At 32.1% G+C, this 25329-nt stretch overlaps 6 protein-coding genes across 17 annotated transcripts; 4 read left to right on the top strand and 2 right to left on the bottom strand.

The window, feature by feature from the left end:
* The first annotated feature begins 12 nt into the window (after positions 1-12).
* On the top strand, positions 13-1941 carry LOC117602886 (LITAF domain-containing protein). 4 transcript variants are annotated; one of them, XM_034321439.2, is made up of 4 exons: positions 13-170; positions 659-780; positions 862-1018; positions 1101-1940. In XM_034321439.2, exons 2-4 carry the CDS (start codon positions 666-668, stop codon positions 1204-1206), a joined length of 378 nt encoding a protein of 125 aa, XP_034177330.1. In that variant the 5' UTR covers positions 13-170; positions 659-665; the 3' UTR covers positions 1207-1940. The 4 variants fall into 4 exon arrangements, with proteins under 4 accessions (XP_034177330.1, XP_034177323.1, XP_034177336.1 ...); XM_034321432.2 differs by having other exon boundaries at positions 17-170; positions 635-780; XM_034321445.2 differs by lacking the exon at positions 13-170 and adding an exon at positions 266-421 and having other exon boundaries at positions 635-780.
* Positions 1942-2528: 587 nt separating this feature from the next.
* LOC117602729 (pyruvate dehydrogenase phosphatase regulatory subunit, mitochondrial) lies at positions 2529-6213 on the top strand. The gene is made up of 13 exons (XM_034321086.2): positions 2529-2791; positions 2854-3066; positions 3161-3324; positions 3405-3568; positions 3647-3830; positions 3899-4104; positions 4161-4476; positions 4554-4711; positions 4791-4939; positions 5017-5314; positions 5396-5575; positions 5643-5843; positions 5931-6213. Exons 1-13 carry the CDS (start codon positions 2529-2531, stop codon positions 6138-6140), a joined length of 2706 nt encoding a protein of 901 aa, XP_034176977.2. The 3' UTR covers positions 6141-6213.
* Positions 6214-6856: 643 nt separating this feature from the next.
* Not1 (CCR4-NOT transcription complex subunit 1) lies at positions 6857-16084 on the bottom strand. Of its 3 annotated transcripts, none has more exons than XM_034321025.2 (14): positions 15572-16084; positions 14814-15026; positions 14253-14687; positions 13854-14150; positions 12837-13780; positions 12609-12762; positions 11531-12532; positions 9797-11434; positions 9457-9720; positions 9158-9375; positions 8869-9075; positions 8658-8778; positions 7047-8575; positions 6857-6964 (listed from the first exon to the last, which is right to left on the bottom strand). In XM_034321025.2, exons 1-14 carry the CDS (start codon positions 15671-15673, stop codon positions 6886-6888), a joined length of 7203 nt encoding a protein of 2400 aa, XP_034176916.1. In that variant the 5' UTR covers positions 15674-16084; the 3' UTR covers positions 6857-6885. The 3 variants fall into 3 exon arrangements, with proteins under 3 accessions (XP_034176916.1, XP_034176907.1, XP_034176898.1); XM_034321016.2 differs by having other exon boundaries at positions 8652-8778; positions 12609-12759; XM_034321007.2 differs by having other exon boundaries at positions 8652-8778; positions 15572-16083.
* Positions 16085-16357: 273 nt separating this feature from the next.
* LOC117602773 (putative RNA polymerase II subunit B1 CTD phosphatase RPAP2) lies at positions 16358-18801 on the top strand. 5 transcript variants are annotated; one of them, XM_034321229.2, is made up of 7 exons: positions 16359-16564; positions 16651-16704; positions 16794-16904; positions 16976-18094; positions 18157-18317; positions 18395-18565; positions 18630-18801. In XM_034321229.2, exons 3-7 carry the CDS (start codon positions 16800-16802, stop codon positions 18799-18801), a joined length of 1728 nt encoding a protein of 575 aa, XP_034177120.2. In that variant the 5' UTR covers positions 16359-16564; positions 16651-16704; positions 16794-16799. The 5 variants fall into 5 exon arrangements, with proteins under 5 accessions (XP_034177089.2, XP_034177120.2, XP_034177099.2 ...); XM_034321208.2 differs by having other exon boundaries at positions 16790-16904; XM_034321239.2 differs by having other exon boundaries at positions 16359-16583.
* A 37-nt stretch (positions 18802-18838) lies between these two features.
* Positions 18839-21661, bottom strand: NELF-B (negative elongation factor B). Its single transcript, XM_034321185.2, has 8 exons — positions 21435-21661; positions 20685-21358; positions 20446-20613; positions 20238-20363; positions 19888-20157; positions 19516-19800; positions 19236-19436; positions 18839-19165 (listed from the first exon to the last, which is right to left on the bottom strand). The coding sequence occupies exons 2-8, from the start codon at positions 21291-21293 to the stop codon at positions 19007-19009; spliced, it is 1818 nt and encodes a 605-aa protein (XP_034177076.1). The 5' UTR covers positions 21294-21358; positions 21435-21661; the 3' UTR covers positions 18839-19006.
* Positions 21662-21771: 110 nt separating this feature from the next.
* Positions 21772-25101, top strand: LOC117602786 (coiled-coil domain-containing protein 102A). Of its 3 annotated transcripts, none has more exons than XM_034321271.2 (7): positions 21772-22083; positions 22155-22503; positions 22618-22891; positions 22963-23188; positions 23262-23471; positions 23544-23791; positions 23886-25101. In XM_034321271.2, exons 1-7 carry the CDS (start codon positions 21973-21975, stop codon positions 24043-24045), a joined length of 1578 nt encoding a protein of 525 aa, XP_034177162.1. In that variant the 5' UTR covers positions 21772-21972; the 3' UTR covers positions 24046-25101. The 3 variants fall into 3 exon arrangements, with proteins under 3 accessions (XP_034177162.1, XP_034177153.1, XP_034177144.1); XM_034321262.2 differs by having other exon boundaries at positions 22155-22891; positions 23886-23968; positions 24039-25101; XM_034321253.2 differs by having other exon boundaries at positions 22155-22891.
* Positions 25102-25329: the final 228 nt, after the last annotated feature.

Here is a 25329-nt window from a genome sequence, read left to right as displayed (position 1 = left end):
AATGTTCATGAAAATAACGTTACGCCATCTATATATGGGTATAAGAATATTTTACTAACTTTTTCATGTTTACATTTCAAAACTATTAAAAGTATACACATGGAATACATATTAAGATATTACTCAGATATCATTTAAATAATTTGTGATCTGTTTGTTACTTTAATAAGGTAGGAAAAGTCATAGCATATTACATACTTAGACAAATATTAATAAATGATTGTTGAATGCGTCATACTTTAATTTAAAAAAGTAAAATGTCATTTATGACAAAATTTCGCAATCGATTCATGCATAATATGCAATACAAAATATGGTTGTTGTTATTACTTTACAAGTAATGATAACTGCTGTATAACTTATCTTGAAGATAATAATTATACGTGTTTCAAACTTAATTAATTTTCAATAATTTTATAAGGTAAATTACTTATCATCATTAATGAAGTTATTTGTATAATTTACATAATTCAGTAATGTTGGAGAGAATATATGTCTAATGATTTGATAAAATTATCTTATGCATTTTATTCTTCTTTGACATTGTAATATTAGATTGTGTTTCAGCAAATATAAATTAACTATGTTACAATTGCTCATTTGTGTGTGGTTATATAACCATATTTAATTATAGATACTGCATTTATAAATAATACAGGAACATAATGCATAAAACTGGGCCACCACCACCCTATGAGCCTCCTCCTTATGCGCCGCCTGGTTATTCTCAAACAATGGGTGGTGTTCCACCTGCTAGTCCTTTTACACCTGCAGAAACATGTATGTTTTGTTTGTAATTTATTATTACTTTTTATTAGTTGAGATAAGGCTGTTATTATAAAAAAATTGTTTTTATTATAGACACAAATGGACCAACCATAGTAACAACAATTGTTGCACTTGGACCAGGATCAACTCATACAATATGTCCACATTGTCATGCAGAAATTGATACTACAACAAAAACAGAACCTGGAATGATTGCTTACATATCTGGTGTTGTAATTGCATTAATGGGGTACATCACAAGTTTTCTTTTAACTAACAGTACAATTGTTTTTGTTATAAAATATTTAACATTTTTCTATTTATATTGATAGATGCTGGTTGGGATGCTGTCTGATACCTTGTTGCATTGATGAATGTATGGATGTTCATCATAGTTGCCCTAACTGTAAAGCTTATTTGGGACGTTATAGGAGATAAAGTAATATGATATTAATATCTATCTTTATTGCATTTCACTCTGAGGTCACTTGAAAATTGAATTATATTCCAATATACATATACTATTAGTAATTTTTAACTTCTATGCATTCAAACACGTTTCTAATGTTTGCAATATAAACAAAAAGCTTTAAATGTTTTTCATATGAAGATTTATAACTAGTATAATGCACAAAGCAGGATTGCACATATTAAAAAATTTTTGATAGTCACTTTCATAAAAATAACTGCTAATTAAAATAGATCTGATATAAATTAAAATATTAAAATGAAAAAGTCCTAAAAATTAATTTAGCAGGTTTTAGAACTTTTTCATTCAAAGGGCATCAAATAGTTGAGGTGAATGTCCAAGTAAGTACAAATCTTATTAATGATTTTTCTTTGCAATAAAAAGTATATTTCAGCAATATTCAGCACTTTTGATATGTATGTACATGAAAGTTGTATACAATGTGCCTTCATTTAACCAACATTAATAATTAACAGCAATTATTACTTACAAGCAAGTGGTTAAAAAGAAATATACACAATTTGTATTTGTTTTTGTGGAGTTTTACCTAATGAATGTTAACAATGTAATATTGAAAATGACTATTTTTTGGAAATAATATGCACTACTGTTTTCTTGTAACGATTATGGAAATTCATATAAATTTTCAAATAAAAATGAATACTTTGTAAAATAAACATCACTGTGAAATTATACTTTTCAACATAAAATGTAAGCTATCTGTGTTAATGTATAATAAAATGTGTCATATTTTATAAATTATCATTAATAAATTTTATGCTTAATCTTCACCTACCTGTATACATAAAAAAATATACCATAATGTATATACAAAGATGATAAAAAATCAAGGTTCTTTTTATATAATCTGTGTCAGTAAGGTTATGGCACGATTCACAATAAAATAAACTGACATCTTACATAACCTTTAAAACTTATAAGAAATTTTAAACTTTCTCATCTTCCCAAAATTGATTATTTACATATAATAATTAAAATTAATTTTAGAATAGTTTAGCTTTTTATTTTTGCTTATTCTTAAACTTACTTTATTTTTAGAAGATGACTAAAATATACTAAAAATTATATTCATTTTTTACGTTTTGAATAACATTTATTAATTAAATAAAGCTGAAAATATTTTGAATCAAACATGAAAAAAAATGTATAGCGAGTACATTTATTACCTTTTATCAGAACCTAATTGTAACAACAATATAATTATTTATACGCGCATTAGTTTGTAGCGTTTTTGTGTATTTTCAGTAGTATTTTGGGTAGCCTCAGATTTATGTCTATTATAATGTGGCATTATTCAAAGTCATTTTATAATAAAAATATCACAAAATGGAGCAATAATGTATTTTGCAATTATCAAAGAATAAGACACAGTAGTTCAAAATCTAATTTGGAAACAAATGAAGATGTTGATGATCCACTTCCTAAGGAAGCAAAAGTTGTTATATGTGGAGGTGGAGTTATGGGAGGTGCAGTTGCTTATCATCTTTCACTTATGGGACTGGGACCTCAAACTGTTATTGTAGAAAGTGAAAGGTAGAATTCTTTCAAAATACTATGTCTCATAAAAATTAATTTGTGAATTTGTTTGAATTTAGATTAGGCGGTGGAACAACATGGCATACTTCAGGATTGGTTGGAGCATTCAAACCAACTTTGGCACAAGTTAAGCTAGCACAGGATAGCATAGCATTATATAAAGAATTGGAAAAAAAGGGCTTACCAACAGGTTGGAAACAATGTGGTAGTCTTTCTTTAGCACGTACAAGAGACCGTATGACTGTGTTTAGACGGATGAAAGCAGAGTCCATGTAAGTCTATGAACAATAAGAAATGAAGTTAGTACAAATAAATATACAATAAACAAAGTAATCATAAAATTATACAAATTATATAAATTATCAGATCACGTAACATTGAATGTCATTTAATTACACCAAAGCAAGCACAAGAAATTTGTCCAATGGTACGTATAGATGATTTAGCTGGTGGACTATGGATTCCTGGTGATGGTGTAGGAAATCCTTATCAAATTTGCTTAACATTAATAAAAGAAGCAAAAGAGAAAGGTATATTTTGTTATTAATATTTTTCTATAATTTAAATTTAGTTTCGATTATAAGATATATTTAAATTACACTGTTTTTAGGTGTTAAAGTATTTGAAAATTGTAAAGTTACAAAAATTGTAACACAAGATGATAAAATTGAAGCTGTAGAAACAACACATGGAACTATTGAATGTGAACATTTTGTCAATTGTGCTGGATTTTGGGCACGTAATGTAGGCAAACTGAGTGAACCATTTGTAAAGGTTGTTTTATTATTATTTGATATTAAACATGCTTTAAACAATTAAATTGTTTAAATAATGTTAAGTACATTTATTTAGGTACCACTTCATCCTGTAGAACATTATTATTTACATACCAAACCTATTACTGGTTTAGATCCTATGACTCCTGTTATAAGAGATTTGGATGGTTACATCTATTTTCGAGAAAATGATGGAAGGTTGTTGGCTGGTGGTTTTGAGCCTATTGCGAAACCAGTATTTGAAGATGGAAAAATACCTGGTTGGATATTGATTTGGATGTGTCATTGGTTTTATACGAATTTAAGTCTAATAAAAATTATATTTCAGAAAGTACAGAACAAAGATTCTTACCCGAAGATTGGGACCATTTTCATATTTTATTGGAACAAATGCTTCATAGAGTTCCAAGCTTAGGAAATGTAATTTTGGAAAAATTGTGTAATGGTCCTGAAGCATTTTCTCCAGATTGTAAATGGATAGTTGGTGGAGCACCAGAAATTCGTAATTATTACATCGCTGCTGGTATGAAAACGGTAAGTAATATTAAATTTGTATTCAATAATAGAATATATAAATGTAATTTTTATAGGTAGGTATATCAGCAGCTGGTGGAGTTGGTCGAGCAACCGCTGAATTAATAGTCCACGGTTCAACATCTTTAGATATGTATGAATTAGATGTATCACGTTTCTTGGGCCTTCATAATAATCGCAAATTTCTACGTGATCGAGTAAAAGAAGTTCCAGGGATGCATTATGCATTACAGTATCCACATAATGAATTTAAAACAGGCAGAAATTTGAGAATGTCACCTATTTATCCAAAACTTCGAGAAGCCGGTGCTGTATTTGGTCAAGTAATGGGATATGAACGGCCATCCTGGTTCCAATTAGATAAAGATGATGGTTGGTTCATTATGTTCAAGAAGTATATGATTTCTGTAAAAAAAAAAAAAAATTTATACGAATGCTTTATTACATAGATTTTGAAACAACTAATGGATTTCAAAAATGTAAGATTGCGTATACAAATACATTTAGTAAACCACCATGGTTTGAACCAGTTTCGGAAGAATATGCTGCGTGTCGTGAAAGAGTTGGACTCAGTGATTATTCTTCTTTTACTAAAATTGATTTATGGGTAAGATGTACATTTATAATAAATACAATTTACATTCACTAATATTGAAAATAATATTATAATTTACGTGTTCTTCTAGTCAACTGGAATGGAAGTAGTCGAGTTGTTACAGTACTTATGTTCAAATGATGTAGACGTCCCGATAGGAAGTATTATCCATACAGGTATGCAAAATCATTGTGGAGGATATGAAAATGACTGCAGTTTAGCGCGTATAGCTCCCAATCAGTAAGTTACATATATAAATTACTGAAATGATGGAGTATAATATATATAATCATACAATCATTCTTTTAATATTTAAGTTACATGATGATCGCCCCCACTATACAACAAACGCGCTGTAAACAATGGATCAATCGTCATTTACCTCCAGACGGATCAGTATCAGTATCTGATGTTACATCAGCTTATACAGCGATTTGTATTATGGGACCTGCTACTAGACAATTACTGTCAGAATTGACAGATACTGATTTAAATCCTAAGAATTTTCCATTTTTTACATTCAGGGAACTAGATGTTGGACTTGCTAATGGAATACGTACAATGAATCTAACTCATACTGGAGAACTTGGCTATGTTTTATATATTCCGAATGAAGTAAGTACTCTAAACAGGATGGTATAAAACATGTATTGATTTATGTATGATATTTAATGTCGATATATCACATATTTATAGTTTGCACTACATGTTTATACAAGGCTGATAGATGCTGGGGCAAAATACGGAATAAGGCATGCTGGTTATTATGCAACACGAGCATTACGAGTTGAAAAATTTTATGCATTTTGGGGTCAAGATTTAGACACTTTTACTACTCCTTTAGAGTGTGGACGAGCTTGGAGAGTAAAACTTGATGTAAGTTTTTTAAAGATATATAAACTAAACGTATTTGAATTGATATAATTAATTATATGCTTAACAGAAAGACATAAATTTCATTGGAAGAAATGCCCTATTAAAGCAACGCGAAGAAGGTGTAAAGCGAAAATACGTACAGTTATTGCTAAACGATCATGATCTTGAGTACGATACATGGTGTTGGGGAAGTGAACCTATTTTCCGAAATGGACAATATTGTGGGATGACAACTACTACTGGTTATGGATTTACGTTCAAAAAACAGGTATAAATTTAGTGTTTTTGAAACTACAATATAAAACTTCCGAAATATAATTTCTTACTTAAACAAATAAAAAATTACTGAATTTAGGTCTGTCTTGGATTTGTACAAAACATTGATTCGGAAGGACGACCACAAGAAGTAACAAATGAATACATATTATCTGGAGACTATGAAGTGGATGTAGCAGGAATAAAGTTTCCTGCAAAATGTCACCTACATAGTCCAAATTTGCCAACTAAATTCCCAGATAAGGAAAGGGATTCTTATCATGCAACGCGTGATCACCAAGCTGCTTAATCTTTGACAATATAAATTTTGAATTGTGTATAAATAATGTATATAGAAAAAAATTTAATAAATTGCTTGATAAATGACGATTGTAAATCATTGCTTAACATTTGACCTAAAGAATTATGTAAACCACGTTTTAATTAATCAGCTTTATCTTCTTTCGTAGCTACAATTCTTAAAAAATTACATCAATGTATACTAATAATTATGTACTATATTACAGATTTCCAAATGCACCATACATTCTGCAAGTACTCCCTAAAATGACTTACATAGCACAACATTTTAATTTTGGTACCGACTGAATATACCACTTACTCATAGTACATTTATATTCAGTTTAACCTACAAAAATTCACTATTATTTCTTGAACACCCTTATTATTTTGACTTCTTTCTCTTCACTATTGATACGCATTATACCGACATTTGTGCTATAATATTACAATGTCATGGTAACACACTGTTTCAAGTACACTGTTCGAAAGACACGTTTTGTGAGGTTGAATGTTCGTTGCTTCCTGATTGATGCAACAATCTTTTTATTAAAATATTAACATAATAGTAGTCTCACTTATTCTAGGTCAATCGATACACTTAACGTACGGTTACTCAATATCTATCCACCAAAAGTTAAGCCCAAAGTATAGTACATCTATTCGTACATTAACAACTTTTTACACGCGAATCTTATTATTAATGTTCCTTTTTTTACTGTACACAAATTGACAATGAAAAATAAAGCGTCCTATCACTCAGGGATATCCGGTTCCGGAGTGGGCTGTACTTGTTTTTGAACCATACAAGAACGAGCCACTGATTCAAATAATCTGAAACAATATACATTAAAAAATTAATGAAAAAGAAATGTATTAAGCCAACATTATTGAATTAATAAATATAATGACTTACTTTTCAATTTCTGGTGCACAATGAACAAACTCGTGCGTCCAGAATTTGTACGTTGGATTTTTTATAAGCTCAATAAATGTTATCAAAAGACCCCATGGATGAGGTCTATTCACAATAAGTCTTTCGAGAAGAACTCTCGTAATCTGTTCCTGTATCGCTTCGGTATTAGCTTCAGCAAACAAATACAGGAGTGTACAACTAAAGTAATGTGTATGGCTGTTAGGATATCGAAGTTGATTTGCAATTGCGTTTAAAAACAAATAACGACCTTCTGTGTCGAGATCAACTGCTAAGTTTTGGAATATGTCCATATGTGCAGAATGTGCGATAGTAGACATATTAGGAGTATGCCCCTTACTGCGAATATAAGCTATAGCTTGTGTACCTACATAGAGTACAAGAGCATTCATTAACTGAATATTATAGCGAACACCAGCTTCTTGAGATACTTGTAAATTACTGCGTAATTCAGAAAGGAAAGTAACTGGTGCACGCGCCTTCAAATATGAATCGAGTTCCTTCTTGAAACTAAGCGGTTGTATCATAGATGCAAAGTTAGTCAATACTCGAGGAGCATGTGCTATTTCTTGTAGCATGTCAACTTTTAGATTTGGTGTGAATGGATCTGGTAAACGCATGTTCCTTGGGAACGCGCTTAGAATAAGATTTCTCATTTGTATACAATTCGGTGGAATTACATCACAAAATCCGTAATGATAGTCGCAAAGAAATTCAGGAAAATCGTGCAATAAGACCAGCAATACTCTAAGAGTACCTTTGTATAATAAAGTGACTGGTTTTGCGAGTTCAGCATTTCGAAGATAGGGTGCGAGATATTTGAATAAGTCAATTAATAATTGCGCATACATACCCCAACATTTTTGTTGCGGTGTAATTGCGAGCATGCGTCCAATGAAAACCCTATGCGAAACCAATTCTAACCAAGCATAGCAAAAGCCTGAAGCTTTGGCTGGTCTAAGTATGTGCAAAGTATGGCAGAAAGCAGTTAATACCTGATAATTGACTGCTTCCAATACTGGCTCAGGAGCACAAAGCTCTAAGAAGAGCATAATGAAAATTCTGTGATAGGGCAACTGTTGGAAATCGGTGCCTCGTATTTCATGATCTTGTAATAATACACCGGCAACGATCCCCAATACCTTATTTAGTAAATTAATTTTCGTATGGGTATTTGTACTGTCACCAGAATGTTTGACCAAAAGCGCAACCAAGCGAACGAAAGCATCCAACGAATGGAAACACTTTGCACGAACAACGGATGGAGCTGCACTGGTCTCGGATAAAGCACGATAACACAGATCAACACACATTTGAGTGCTTAATTTGAAGAATCTTGTTATAAGGTCGTCGGTCTTAAGGATTCCATGAATATTCATTTGATGAACAAACATTCCGAAAGCTTTCGTAGGATCACGTGCGTGCGTTGGGCTATGATGCATTGAAACCCATTCGCGTAATAAATACTCGGTTTTTTCCATCAATCCGGGTGGATCATCAAAATCACGTGCCTTGAAAGAAACAAACGAGATAAATTGTAAACATATACAGGTGTTCTTAAAACCTTAATTGGCTGAATTTACTTACTCTCACCTGTAGAATTCCAGAATGAATATGTGCTGTAGGTCCAGCAGGTGCCCTGTCCGCTAATACTCCAGGATCATGATTAGCGCGTAATGACTCTATCAAACTCGTTAATCTGAATAATAAGATCCTAGAAAGTATATAAATTTTATTTGAATAAATAGCAAATAAATTAAACTTTGTCTTTAATAACTGATATCACTATATTATTGATAGTAACCCTTCAGGAGGTGCTCTATGATGAGCCATTCTGGCTAATATCTCAATTGTGTGGAATAAATCAGACTCGGTAACGTGTGTAGTCTGTCTCTCATCAATTAAATAAAGCTGCACCAACTGCATGGCAAATGCTGTTGCCATAGCATTTCCAGAATCTATAGCTTGGGCCAATGCTAAGTCATACTGTGGAAGACTAATTAAATGAGATCTAAAAATAAATATTAATAATTATTTTCCACTGACCTTCGGTACATTCAATAACTTGAAAATATAAATAACAAATAAAATACCTAATAAGATAATCAACAGCCTCAAAATTGTATCGAAATTCTTCCCTACATTCTGTTAAACAACGAGTAACGTGTTTATTTGTCCACTGCATACCATAAGCACGTGGATCTTGAAGACATTTCAGAATCCGTAAATGAAGTTCTCTATATCGTAATATAATTTCGGAATCTATTACACCGCTCGAAATACTAGGACCATCTAACAATCCTTCTACGGCCTGAAATAGAAAACATAAAAATTGTATATCAAAGTTATGTGCACAGATATGTTGAAATAATATATATTTTTAATAACTTACTTTTTTAAGCAACGTCATAGCAGCACCTGCGTCCCTCGATCTTCGTGTAAGAATAATAGATTCTAAAAGACTATGAAGGGCAGCATGTTGTGGAGGAGGTACAGCTGGGCCCATGGCGGCAAGTAATACTTCAACTTCAGCTGCAAGTTTCTCTAACATTGCTCCAACTTCATCGTTACTCACTGCGGCTGCATATGCAGCTACCTGTTGAGCTGTTGCCACCGCAACTGCTGGATTAGCGGCGAATGCAGTTACAGTCGGTTCCTAATAAATAACAAATATTTCGAATACATATCATGATATATGTACAAATTAAAATTGTACATTGCGCGATACGTACTGTAACAGGTTTTGGCATTAACAAAGCTTGTGTATCTCGTTCAGAAAGTGGTAAAAATCCTGGAATATTTCTCGCAAATTCTTCATAAACAGCCATTTGTTGAGCTGTCACTCCGCCTACTTTTAGTCTGATTTGCTCAGGCATCCTTTCGGCTTGATATTTAGCCAAAGGATCGCAATATCTTCTTCCTTCCTGACGTGCAATCTTCCGCAATTCAATTTCATTTAGAAGCCGTTTATCCATTTCAGGAATAGCTTTTTCAATAGCTGTTTTTTGTACAAATGCACAGGCAAGTTCCATATTGTCAGCGGCAACTACATTAGCTGCTTGTTCCGCAAGTTCTTTTTGTTGCGGTGTTGTACCCATCATTGCGGTTAGAAAAGCTTGTTTTAAATTTGTACTAATCGACGCCATAACTTGATCACGGCAAGTGATCATAGCCATTCCAGCGGTTAAATTACGAACCATGTGTCTTGCTGCTGTTCTCATTCGAACTTCTTCCGGATCTAATGCAAAGTCCTTTCTTACAATTTGTTCACTAGTAGTCAGAGCTATCTTAATTGAACGGTCAACAACAGGGTGAATCCATTCTTGAATTGCCCTTTCAACCGCTGGACGAACAAATTGTTTTAAGTGTGGGTGCGTTTGGAACAACGGTAGTTGGTTATTAATGGTAATGTGCTGAGATATATTAGCAATGCCTGTTACAGATATATCCATATAATTGAATCGTGGTTCTGGTGGACCAGTTGGTAAAGATGGTGTTGTATTTGCTGGAGCCGTTTGTGGAACAATCGTACCAGTCGTAGTAGATCCAACTAATTCTTCAATTGGACCTTGAGTTTGTTGTTGATTATTATTTGATTCAGACTTTTTATTAGGATGCGACAACTGATATTCTAAATTTCGTAACTTCTCGGGATCTTTCAAGTAAAGTGCCGGTTTTAATTCACCAACATCGATACTTAAATTTTTGCAAAGCACTTCGATCTCAAATTTCAAATTCAATTTTAAATCAGGTTCCTGATGCAATTCCGCCAGCACATTCATAATTGCCATTGTCCAAGGATTTGGTGGCCGGAAAACACGACTCTTCGCACAGCTTTCAAGTACCTTAGCAACAAAGGGAACTACATAAAGGAGTTCCTGTTGACCTTTATGATATGCTTCGACGAGTAAACTTTTCAAATCTATATCGATCTGCAAAATGGGCTTATTTCTGCCAAGTGTTAACATTCCTAACCAATGACCCAAATTTTTGAGTAACGATCGATCTGAAAAATTTGCTATTCCTTTATCACTTCGTAATAAAACCTTTATATTTCTAAACGTTTCTCTAGTAACCATTTTATTTACTTCGGGTAATTTTAAACAGTCCAGAAAGTTTGAATATAAAGCATGAAAATTTAATTCTATGCTTGCACGTTTCATCACCAAATATTGAGCCATCCAAGGCCAATACTCTTCTGTGACAATTTCTCGAATTTCATCACATTTCTGTTGTAAATTAAGCTGGCTAAGATTGTTAAAGATGAATGCTGTTTTATCTTGTAAAGCTTCTGGAGGCGATGTAATTTTTTCTTCTTTATCTGTTGCTACCAATAACGTATCAATGTTTGTTGCATTAGCAATGGAAGGCTATAATTAAAATGAAAAATTATAAGTATGGTAATAGAAAGATAAATTAAATAATAATAATAATAATAATAATAATAAAAATTATGTTTCACTTACTCTTGCCGAGAGAGATGTAGTTGGAGTTGTAGATGATTTTGCTTGAGTGGTACTTGTCGTTATCGTTGTTGTTGTAATAGTTTTATACGGAGTAGTAACAGGTGCCAGCATAGCTGCTAAAGTTTTTGGGAGGACTGGACCTTGAGGTCTTGTGGGAGGCTCCTGCCCCTGTAATCCATATTCTATGTACTCAATTAAATGTGGTGGGAACTCACTGAAATGCTGAATTGCCCTGACGTGCTCACAGTATGTTTGGTAGTCTTTTAAACGACTCTTGAAACGATCCAGAGCTGTTATGCCGAAGTAATACATCTTGCTGCCTTCTGGTTTCCTGAGGGCATCCAAAACGAATCTTAAGGCTAATCCAAGTGTCATGTAACTATTAACCAATCCTCTTTCAATAATTCCTCCGAACAATTGTGCCGTGATTTGTAACTCTTTATCGGGGTATTGAGGAAAAAACCGATATTCCTCGAATAAATTTCGTAACATACAGTTGAATACTTCTCTCTCTCTTTTACTACCAGAATCTTGAAATTTTTTCAACATATCAAGAACTTCGTCGATCGATAATGTTGGATGTGGTGGATGATTGTATATACGTTGAAAATAACTATTCGCTTCATCTTCGATTTCTTTGGAAACATTTTGTGACATATCAGGAAATAAGTTTGACGTTTCAGGTATTCTTGCTTTTTCGATGCCCGTGGGTGGTCCCAGTCGACCCAATCCTCCAATTGTTGTACTACCGGGTAAAACAGATGGTCCTTGAGTACCAACTGGTCCTGAATGCAGCTGAGAAGATAATGGTAACATTGGAAATGGACTTGGAGAAGGTCCCATAAGACGAGAAGGAGAACCAGGTGCTGATACTAAAGGTCCCAAAGCGCCAGGTAAATTGAATGCAGAACTGCTTGGTGGTCCAAGACTGGAACCCAAACCCATAGATGCAAGACTTGAACTCAAATTTCCAAGCGGGTCTACTTGTTTCGAAGAGAACAGCTATAGAATTTAATAAAATATTTTAGCACACAGTGAATGATCAATTATTTATAAATAATTATACCAAGTTTTATACCTGTCCCCCTAATGTCGCTGGATTAAAAGGTTCTAGTCCTCTGTGTCTTAAAACTCCTGGAGGTGGAGGTCTACTCATTGTACTTTTGCTCAACATTAGACTACAATTTTGTACCATTGTCATTATTGCATCGGAACACTCTTGAGAAACACTTCTTTAAAAGAATTTTAAAAGTCAAAGAATATTACCAACGTTATGAGCTTTTAGAATGAGCAAAATATAACATACCCAGCACACACTTGCAAGCAAGCAAGCATAGTTGTTAACGTCTCCTGTGGAAGCTGACTCGCCTTTGGAACCGTAATATCTTCCTTTATTCCGGGACCCATCACTTGAGGGCAACGTCTTTGTAAAAATTTTACACAAGCGGCGACAAAAACCTCTCCTTGCTCTCTAATCTTATCCGTCAACCATTTCTCTAATTTCAAATATTCTCTTCTGGAGGCCAAACAGGCTAAGTCAATAACAAATGGATATGACTGAGCAGTAAGTAAATGAGTTAACGCTTTAAGGTCCTGAGCAACGTCAAGAATACGAGATAGCCTTGTTTGGTCGTGATCTCCGCGGATATACCATTCTGCCATGGCGTGCATAATGATAGATTTTATTTTAACTGTATTCCCATGCCACGCATGATGCAGTATAACGGCAGAATTTGGATGATTCCCGAGAAAAATAGGCATCAATGTACTAAGTAATTCTTGTCTTAGTATAGTAACAGGAGCATTAATTTGTAATAGCGCTAGTACAAGAACATCGGGACAGTGCTGAATGGGCCATTTAAATATTTCTTGAACTGGTCCATACAGTCCTCTTTCTGCCATGTGTAGAAGTAATTCAACTACGTTTAAAGATCTCCATGTTTGTGCTTCTTTACTGTCACTTTCTGGTGCTGCTTTCAAAACATCAACAGTTACAGAATGATATGGATAATCGGCAAAACAAAATATATCTGGACATTTTAGAATTTGTTGTACTAAAGAAAATTGTCCTTCTACATTGTCCCAGTGACGATAAAAAAGTTCCACAGGAAACATATCAGGTGGATATCCTTGATGTTGCAAACCCATCCTCAGTCCTGTGATTAACAAACTCAATCCTTGTCTATCTTTGACAACGAATTCCGCATGATCCAATTTAACTATTACTTCATTCCATGATAGTGTGGATTGCTGAAATTATGAATAAATTTAATATTGAATATTCGATGTTGTAAACTATCAGGTATCGATTATTAATACTTACAATTTCTTTTAAAGCTTGAATAAAGACTTCAACATTCCATGTAGTGGGTGCAACACTATCAGCTGATTTTTCTTTATTTGCATCTTGTGTTGCTCCTGAATTACCCCAAAATGATTGTAAACCTCCAGCATCGTCAAGACTATTATAACTACGTGCCATGTGAGCCAAAACTCTGGCAGCACATGCTGGAGATATTTCTCTAGCTCCTAGGCCAGCTAAGGCTGAACGACATTCGTCAACGCTACTAGTGAATCCATATCCTAATTCCATAATCAATTCTACTAAAGAATTTCCATCCTAAAAGACACGTGTATACATATACATAAGCAAATATATTTCGAAATTCAGAAATTACAACAAAATTACTACATAGCAACAAACGTTACTTAATTATTTTACCATTTGATTAACAGCCATGTTTAATTCAATTTTGGCTTGCGAAGTTTCCCCGTTGTCTGGGTACAGGAGTGGTGCTAACACCACTGGTACCAGCTCACGGGGAAAGTCGCGCCTTAAATTCTTGAGAAATTTTTCTTTTGCTTCTGATGAAAGGCCAAATTGATTGGCTGAATGAAAAGCCTGAGACAATATCAGATGAAGAACTTCAGGCAACGAATCGTGCAATCCTTCTTCCTGATGCTTATTACTTGTTTCAGAATTAATATAATTTTTTATTAACTCAGGCAACTGCTTTTTTACGTGTTCTAGAGCTAATGTACGAATTTCAGTATTCTCAGAATGCAATAATGCAATTGCAAATGCAACTTCTTGTACCAGAGTTAAGCCAAGGACCTTTTTCAAACGTAAAAAAAACTTTGGAGATGGATTCAAAGTCTGAAAAAGTGAAATTAAAATTAATAAAAATTGTTTATTTTATGAAACTATAAAATATACTTTTTTTAAATACATATATTCACAGTAATTTTGATAGCCTTAACCTAAATAAAAAGTAAAATAAACCTTTTGTTGATGAAATGGATGATCTATAGCAAAGCACAGATTAGAAATAAAAGAAGGTTTGCTAAGAAGATTAGTACACTCTTGTTTCAGAAGTTGCACTTGAAAATAATCTTTTGCACTTGATTCTGGTGGTTCTCCTGTTGAAAAGTCAATGCACGACAGCAAAGAGCGCAGCAAATGTCTGTCTGCCTCCAAACCCTTCCACTGCACCAGCTACAATATAATCATAAATTTAAAAATGAACATATACCATATGTATATAAAATGTCTATGTAAATATAGTAAACACAACTTCTGAAATCTTATAACCTTTTACTATTGAAGATGAAAAAATATATGTAAACATTTCGACAAAAACTTGAACCAAATAAATGTTTAGCAATTTATTTATTTGTTAAGTATTTAAAACATTATCATTAAAGATCGAAAAACGTGCATTGAGAAACCTACAGTTTCATCATTCGAAAGAATACGTTGGAACATATACAAATTACGGAAAGAGGCTAAGTTCAAGATGTATTTCATACCGCGTGAATATTAAATAGCTAATAGTTGTGAAATAATCATAATAATTGCTACTTAAGAGCACATTGAATTTTTCTGATAAGAAGATTTATCTTAATAAATGAAATCAGATGAAATTGATAATAATATTCATAAAGCATATTGCGCTGTTTCGAGGACGGCGTGTGATGAACAGAAGGTGGTAGGGGAGGGCATAAGAGATGCAGCAGTACAACAGGTTTTTTTCTACTTACAACTGATATTTCTTGGCAGCTGTCCCGAAAATTTTTCTTATTTAAATTCGCAACCAAATAACTGATTTGTGACAAAGTAAAAGACAACGAGTCCAGGTTCATAGTTCCATGAATACGACCTCGAAAGCTTCAAACGTGTTTGAAGCTTTCTTCGGTATCCACGAATTGCCTCCCCGGATTCTCTCCTCGTTAAAAGCATGAAAACTACATTGGCACAGTCCTACGACCAACATCGGGATTAATATTTTGAAATACAATTTCAAACCAACGTCATGGCGAGCACAACAAGATAATACTGAAAACGTAACACTACTCAAGATCACACCATATAACCAGTTACACTCTACTGGTCTCTTTTTCCATCTACTTCGGTAGACTTCTACCTCTACAGGACAGCCGGTTCAAAGTTTCTTTAATACGCCACTAGAGTGCGTTAATATTCATTCCAAAAGTTATCAAATTTTAACATTTCCTATGTAAATTTCTATTTAATTGCAATAAACAATTCTACAGATATTTAATCATGAAGAACTCTGTTTTCTGAATTTGAAACCATACATGACTAAGAACAAAATTACGTTTACTAGATTTTCATTAGTAATTGCAAAGACAAGTTGACCAACTTTAGTATCGAAATTGATTCGTTAAAAAGAAATAAAACAATTTACTAGAATATTTTTCTAAAATTATAACAAAAATATAAATTATTGTTTATAAAATAATGTTAATTCTGATATATCACATCATACGCTTTATTATCTTATGTTGATTGTATTTTGTTCTATTGTCGCGCCGTACTTGATTCTTATATCAAGTCCATGAAATTGAAAATACATAATAATCTTTCAGTATATGTATATTATCGTTTTAAAATAAAATGATAGCTTTTATAATATACTTGATCTTAAATTTAACTCTGAAATTCGATCGAGAAAATTGATTCTAGAATTTCCTAATTCTTGAATCAGATCTACTGAAATGCGATCTTAAAACGTAATGTCACATCTGTCGAGTACGTTTTGTTATGAATGATAGATTTAGCATCAGTTCTTTAATAATTATTGTTTAAAAATGGATAGGTCTACTCTAAGAGAAGAAATCCTTGAAAGAAAAAAGGTGAAGAAAAAACTTAGGTAAGATAAATGCAGCACATTATATGAATGTTAATATAAAAAGAAATGTTTATAGTACACTTAAGTAATTATATTTTTGTTTAAGCAAGGCACAAATGCAGTTAGCAATAATTAAGAAAAAACAATGTGATGCTAAAGCTCTTACAATTGTTGAACAACTTTTAGAACCTAAAATAGATTCTGACTGGCTTTTAGATAATGTAAGTATAATTTTTCATTACAATCTTAGTGTAACATAAAAATAGCTTTGTATAATTATATCTTATTACAGCTAAAACATATTAACAAAAGTCATATGGAAGATGTGATTGAAGAAAGAGGAATAACCAAATTATGTGGTTATGTATTATGTAGTAACGCATTAAAAACTATCATTGAACAACAATATTATATATCAACAAAAAAGAACAAAGTTTATGATGTAACCAAACGTAAAAATTTTTGTAGTTCACGTTGTTATGGAGCTAGCAATTATCTTTTACAACAAATGCTTACAAGTCCTCTTTGGTTAAGAGATAAAGAAGAAATACCAGTCTTTAAAGTATTGCCAGCTAAAGATGAATTAGAAAAAAGCATACCTGGAGATGAGATTCAGTTCAATGACACAATTGTAATATTAAATTCTGATAACAAAGATGAACCAGCAGAATCTAATACAGAAGTTGATGCACATGATGAAGAGAATGCAGTAAAAAATTCTGAAACAGTTAATACATACATAGAATTAAACAATAGTGAAATGCCAAGTGTTTCTAAAGAAGAGAGTTCAAAAAATTTGGATGAATTTGGAGATATAAAAGATGTACCCATTGATTCCAAGGGTATGATTGATAATGTTAAACAATGCATGGATAATAATGATGATGATAAAAAAATGTTTACCTTAGAAAATAGTATTATACTAGATGATTCTAAGATTGATGATACAAACAATTTAAGTGATACTGTTTCTATAAATAAAGATGCGGATCAAAGTGTAAAAAATGATCAAGAAAAAAATAATGTAACTATCAGTAAGCAAGATACAAACATTAGTAATGATGGTGCACAAAAAATGGGAAAAATTCAACAAAATAAGCCTAAACGAAAAAACGTTACTAAAGATAAGCAATCGAGTGAATTTTATAATCTTGCAATGAATATTGAACATAGTATAAAAGGGTGGATTACAGAAGATACAATTTCTTTATTGTCAGGCGAAGAAGATACTAAAACTCGATTATTGGAAAATATAATACAACATGATAGATACTTGCACTTATGTAAAAAATTAAATAAGTTACAACTGGAAGATGAAAAAGATGATAATACAGACGTAACAAAGAATACTTTAAAACCTTTGCCACACTTGTCTGTTCTTCAAGAAGAAGGACAAAAAATGGAATTAAAAGTAAATATGGTACATGTAATTTAAAAAATGTAAATGATTATTGGTGCAATTATTATTTTTAGGTACGGGCATTCTACAAGGGCAGTACGATTGTAGAAGATCCTAAAAATACTGCAAAAGATGTCGAACAGGGTAGTGACTTGGTTCCCGTATTACCTTTGATAGATTCACATGCACCGAAAGCGCTTCGACGTCGAATCTTTCTAGATAAACTTAATAGAATGTAATATCACTCCATATTTATTTAATATCATAAATTTGTTTTTTTTATATTAAATTCAACTTTCTAACTTTTTTTAGATTACCTGATTTATTAAGGGCGTTAGCGAGTAATAAACTGCCACAGTATATTTACAGCAATGAAAAGAGTGCTTTAATTAAAGCACTAGTTAATACTTTTTCATTATCAGCCACAAATATTATTTTTAAAACTGCTGAATGGACTCTTGTGGGTCTTGTTATTATTAAAATGTAAGTGTTGCGTTTATTTATATTTTAAGAAACGTTACTAATATTTTTGTGTTCATTTCTTTAGGTTGAGTATGATAGATCCACAGTTGAAATTTTTATTATCAAGTAAACAGGCATCAATGTATATTTCGATGATTTTGATGTCATATAAATTAGATCCAAACTATTTGAACCGATTAGTGATGGAATTGACTAATATAAAAATATCGAATATCGATAATACTACAAATCTATAATCTATTTTATATTATGTGCACTATTTATTCTTCACAAATAAAAAGTATGTACTTTTTAAACATGTTAGATTTGTGTACGTTTATAATTCCTGTAAAATAAAATAAAAATAAAAAAAAAACTAGAAAATACGAGTGTTTATAAGTAAAATTAGTAAATTATATTTTTCAGTGCATTTGATATTTAAACAATTGTATCACGTAATTTTTACAGTGAACCTGGTGTAGGTACACCGGTAAGAGGAGAAGGTGGACAATCTAGCCCTAATGTGTCCATCTGAGCTGCTGTTGTTAACTGCTCTTCTGTAGAACGGCTTCCAATTTTATCACGTAAAGCTTCATAAAGATTATGTACAGCTTCATTATGCTTAAATAATAAAACGTAATTATAGATGAAATATATTTTATATGAGCCTTTTTATTAATAAAACTGTTACCTGACTAGTTGGTTGAAGTGCTTTCATTAACGTATGTAAACGAGTTGGCGGTAATTTTGGATGAATATACCAAAGTAGTTTTAACAAATGGCGTGTAACATTATCTCTACCCAAACCTGCTAGGAAAAATTCATCGAATATTACAGTACAAAATGATTCATTAGAAAATTCATCAGCCATATTCAATATTAATAGGGACACCTACAAATCACAAAATTCAGTTTTATATAATGTACAGATAATGAAATCATTACACAAGATATAAATTACGTGAGTTTACCAAAGTATGTAAAAAGGGATCTTCAAATGCACGTTGCGCTTGACAATTCGGTAAAGTAGCTAGTACTCTCATTAATCCTCTAGCATCACCTCTTCCTCTTCCAACTCCACCACCACCTCCTACATGCAATGCATAATACATAGATAAAACAGCAGCAACTCCTGAAAGTTGTGCATATGCTTGACAAGCATCAGGAGGTGGGCCAGAATGTTCTATGATAGCAATTGCACTCTCTCTCTCATCCGGCGGAAGTTTGCAATTTAATTGTCTTATTTGATCATCTACCTAAGAAATAAATTATCTCTTATATTAGTTTATTATTATTGTTATTTTTACTATATTATGTTCGAAGTTACTTATTATAATATATACCATTAAAGACATAAGTGCAGGTAAAAATTTTGTGACAACTTGACTGTCTAATTTTGGCTCCTTGAAATCTTGTGAATCAATCATTTGCCAGGCAGATAAACCTAATGCAAGCATTCTTAGTAACAGTACAAGAACTGCGTTTTCTCTAGGTAATGCTTCCCCATTTATCAAATGAAGTGCAATTTTTATTGCACTACTAGCAAGAAAGTTTACTGCATATGGATCACACAATATCATACTCAGATCTCCTAATACTTGTTCTTGTCCTCTCTGCATAAAACTGTAGATCATTTCACTTATCTAGTATAGCAAGAAGTAGTATTACGAAGTGCAAACGGTTTACTGTATACCTTTATACTATCTAGAAAACCTTGTAACTCACGGGACCTTTTGATATCAACATTTTTTTCTCTGATACATGCATCAAGACACCAAGTGAATTTATGACATGGATCAACAGAAATGATGTCCTGTACCTGAAAATTATGTATTTAATTAATTAATATTACACTAGTATTACATAATGTTATATGACAATTTAATGCAATACAAACTGACCTCTAAATCATGTAAGGCCATTAATAATTCAGCTCTTAAGGTACAATAATGTATATTTTTTGTACGCAAAAATAGAGTCCTTAAGAACTGTAATACCATATCATATAATTTTACACTATGCCCAATCATATGAGCTAGCTTTTGTACTACCTCACCTTGTCTTCGTACCTTAACATATAAATTAAACAATTTTATGAAAATTACAATTTGTATTTAAAAAGAAAAGTTATGCTGTATACCTTTGGAGAAGGCATGAAAAAGAGACTATTTAAATTTCGATGATCAAAGAGTATTTGTTCTTTTTCAATAATATATCTGCTAAATAATGGAGAAACTTCATCTCCAAATAGGCTTTGATTATCTTTCCAAATTTGCCTTTTAACTTCTGTATCTGCATCATTATACAATTCTTTTTCGCGGACAAGAACCCGTAAATATTTATCTTCTATATGTGGTGTGTTTCTTAAAATACACATAACAACAGGTCTCAATGCTGCAACTCTTACAGCTGGGAAACTTTTGGACAATAATTCCTTTAGTCTTTTATCTCCTGCTGAACCTTTGTCTGCTCTTTCTGTACCAATTTCATTAATTCTTTTTATAAGCTTTTCTCTCAATTCTTCCAGGACTGATGCATGAAAATCTAATCTTCTTACGCCATGAAGATCAAGCAAAGGTAACATAGGCCTTAAGGATGGCAATAAAATACCATTCTCTAATTGAAATTCTTCAATTGCTTTTAATGGATCTGTACAACTTGTTAAAGCATCTCTTAAAAAACCTTGTCCAGGTATACCAAGATCATCCAAACCATTTCCAATCTCACAACTATTTTTTACAGTATTCATTGTTATTTCTTTTTATATGGAATCTTCTTCCATAAACAATACATATATTTATTTAGAATATAATTCTGCAATTATTTAAAAATTATCTCATAATATTAGAAAATCACAGACAAATATTTTTATACTTATATTTAAACGAACCTCTTTCGTTTGTTACTCTGTATGGTGCATATGTGTTTTACCAGTATATTGTTAGGCATTCCAGCATAACAGTAAATTTAAAATAGTCATATCCTTATAAACTTCAGCGATTTATCACAATTCTTTTCTATTTTATTGTTTATTATTAATTAGTTAATTTATATACTTAAACATTAATTTCATACTGAATTCGTATAACCTGTATACGGCACCTGTATGTGAACAGATATAACCTATCTATCCTCATTTGACGAAACCACACATATGTATTCTATATACGTATATATATATATATGTATGTTTATATACAGATAATACAAATGTCAGCTTAAATGAATGTATGTGATCTACGAAGATCAAAATTTTAGAGAAATTATATTTAGATTGCTATTATTTTGAATATGATATGAATGAAAGTGTAAATAAGATATTGAAATCGAATGATATATAAGTAATTTTTTCATTCGAAAGAAATAAGCCGTATGCGACGAGTTTCATTCATAACAAAGTAGTATTATAGGTTACTTTTTTACTTATTATGGCACAATCTACAGCTAGTGGAACATCTTCTCGACGATATATAAGAGAACATGATGTTAACGTACCATCTTCGTCACGCTATGTGGACAGTGAGTGGGAAACCAAAGAGGTGATTACTGTAACATAAATTATGACATAATATTACAATGAGATACTTTAATATATCTATAATATTTTTAGGCTTTACGACAAAGGGAACTTGAAGAAGCACGTGCACGAGCAGCTCAAATGGAAAAGACAATGAGATGGTGGTCAGATTGTACTGCTAATTGGCGTGAAAAATGGAGTAAAGTACGTAATGAGAGGAATATGGCAAGGGAGGAGGCAAAGATATTTAGAGCAAAGTTAGAGATTGCTGTAAAGGATGCAAACAGTTATAAACATGAGTGCCAGGAACTTGAATTACAAAATGATCAATTAAAAAAAGAAATGGAAAAAATACATATGATATTGTTAAAACATGCTGGACAATTTGATCAACAAATTTTTACTGTTTTAGAATCAGATCCACAGTTAAGAAATACATTAGGTATAGATGAATTAATCAAATTTTACAATAATGTAGAACAAAGTGAACGTGTAAATACTCAGAAGGATTTACTTACTTGCAAATCTTCACTTGAAGAATCTAATGTATGTTTAGGAGGTCATACTATTTTACCAGATAGAGATATCGAAGAGTATGTACTACAAGGTGCAGTGCCAAAGCATGCTGTAGAATTATATAAAGAAAGTCCTATTAATTCATTAGATAAAGATATTGCAAGACTGGTTACAGATGCAAGTTCTGTAGAAGATAATGTAGAGAAAAATCAATCTTCGTTACAAACATCTACAGATGAATCTTATGCACAAAAAATATTAACACTTCAGTATAAATTAGATGAAGCTACAAAAACTATATCTACAGAAAGAGAGTAAGAATGTTTAGTATTCATTTATGTGCATGAATTTTGTACAATAAACAAATGTTTAATTTTGTTTTTAGAGAGAAAAATTCTTTACACCGTGGTATGGAAAAATTAAAAGCAGAAGTGGTACAACTAAGAAAACAATGTGGAGAACTAGTGGAAAGTAAAGATGAAGCTATAAAAGAACTACTTGAATTAAAAGAACGATTTCAATTCGAACTTAGTGACGTGCAAGCTGATATAATTGATCAAGCTTCAAGTAGAGAAGGAATGAATCGTCGTTTATGTGAACTTAGAGCTGAAGTAATTTTTATGGATATATAATTACAGAAATAATTAAAAATATTTAAATGTTTTTTTAATTGTATGATTTCAGCTAGAAAAGCTTCAGGCCGAAAATGCTGCGGAATGGGGAAAACGAGAACGTCTAGAAACAGAAAAAATTTCTTTAGAAAGAGAAAATAAACAACTTCGCAATGAGTTACACGATTTACAAGAAAGAATAGAGTTACGACGATCACGTCCAGTTTCCACATCTGACAGTGATACCAGACAGTTGCAACAAGAGTTCTTAGTTAGAAACGTGGTTTGTATTATATACCAACATTTTAATGAAAACGTAATGAACATATTCTTAATACATATTTGTATTTCTTAGACAATATTAAAAAAATCGTTGGAGGAAAAAACTACAGAACTCTCGCACGCTATGAGAAGATCAGAACAATACGAAGCAGAGGTAAAGAGAGTAAGAGCAAGAGTAGAAGAGTTGAAGAAGGAATTAGCTTCAGCTCAGGATGAGGTCGATGCTGCAGCTAATAGTGTTCGTAAATTACAACGAGCAAATGAGGATCTTCTAGAGCAATTAGAATCTGCTAATGTGCAATTGGAACATTTTCGAAATAGGTAAATAAATTTAATACTCGTCAATAGTTTTTGTAACATTTACATTTTCCTACTTAAATTGTGGAACTTATACTGACAATTAATTTGTTATCAGTACTGATTCTTACTCAGTAGATGTAGGAATGGGACAAGCTGTTGAAGCAAAATTATGTATAAATGATGATAAATTAACAAATGGTAGGTTTTTACATTTTAATAAATTTGATATATTCGAGTTTATAATTCTATCTTATAAATACTGTTTCAGAGTATGAATCTCAACAAGCCTAGTATTCACTCATTTCAATAATAACATTATATTTAATTTGAGCGATGATTATGGTACTTGGAATGTAAAAAGCATTTTTTTATGTTCTAAGATATATATTACCAATTTGGTTAGCAATACCTTTTACTTTAAAAGAACGCTATTAATATACGAGGTGTCCGGCTACAGGTAGGCATTCTTTGAAGGGGTGATAGCTGAATTGATTATGAATATCCTTCACCAAAATACTTGTTGAGGTTTAGTTTTTGAATAATTCATGAAAACACTGACCAATCAGAGCACACATAATGCGCGGGTTTAGTCACGAGAGTGTCTCTACGAGACCGAACTTAATCGTGATCGCGAACAAACTACTCGGCACCGCGTCAAACTCGGTTCGCAGCCGACACTGAGCGGCTGCGTCTGCGCACTACGCGGCTGAGTTTGCGCACTACGCAGCTGAGTCTGCGCGCTACGCGGCTGAGTCTGCGCACTACGCGGCTGAGTTTGCGCCCTACGCGGCTGAGTCTGCGCACTACGCACGCTGTGATTGCCCAGTGTTTTTAATTAATAATTCAAAAACTAAGCGTTAACGAGCATTTTGGCAAAGGAAAAAATTGTTCAGAATCACCCCAGCTACCACTCCTTCAAAGGATGCCCACCTGTAGCTGAACACCCGGTATAAGTATTATTTATATAATAATTTCGAGTAATGAAAAGTCACTATCTGTTTCAGTATATTATTGTTTAAAATCATTTGTTTCTTCTTTCAGCTTTATATCATTTTTTTATTGTATATATTATTTTTTAAAATATTTTTTACCTAAACAAATTTGTGAATAAGACTTTGAATATTTTCTTACTTGTAAAAAGTTTACATTCCAATATATTACATATATTTTAAACATGTTTATCGTATGTATATAAGTAATGTATATAACTTAATATGTATATGTAATTACAAAGTTTACCTGTTACCTAAAGACTGGTATAATTAGATCATTATTTAGATGAGAGATGTTCAATGATACCTGATATTTATAATTAAAATTTTTGCTCTATTATAAATGTTTGTAATATAAAAAAAGTAACAAATCGTAAGTGTATTTATGTCTATGTCACATAGTAATTCTTATCTATTTAAATTTACATTTGTAGTAGACGTTAAGAAAATATTCAATGTATATTTATTATTGGATGTTATTCATTAATGAAGGAGAGTAGGAAACAGAATTTTTTATTTGTTTAACGTGTATTTTATTGATAAAAAAAAAGATAAATACTAAAAGCT

Source organism: Osmia lignaria, chromosome 9 (assembly GCF_051020975.1).
Source record: "Osmia lignaria lignaria isolate PbOS001 chromosome 9, iyOsmLign1, whole genome shotgun sequence".
Lineage (NCBI taxonomy): Eukaryota > Metazoa > Arthropoda > Insecta > Hymenoptera > Megachilidae > Osmia > Osmia lignaria.
Note: the sequence above shows the minus strand (reverse complement) of the source record. Positions and strands in the feature narration are given on the sequence as shown.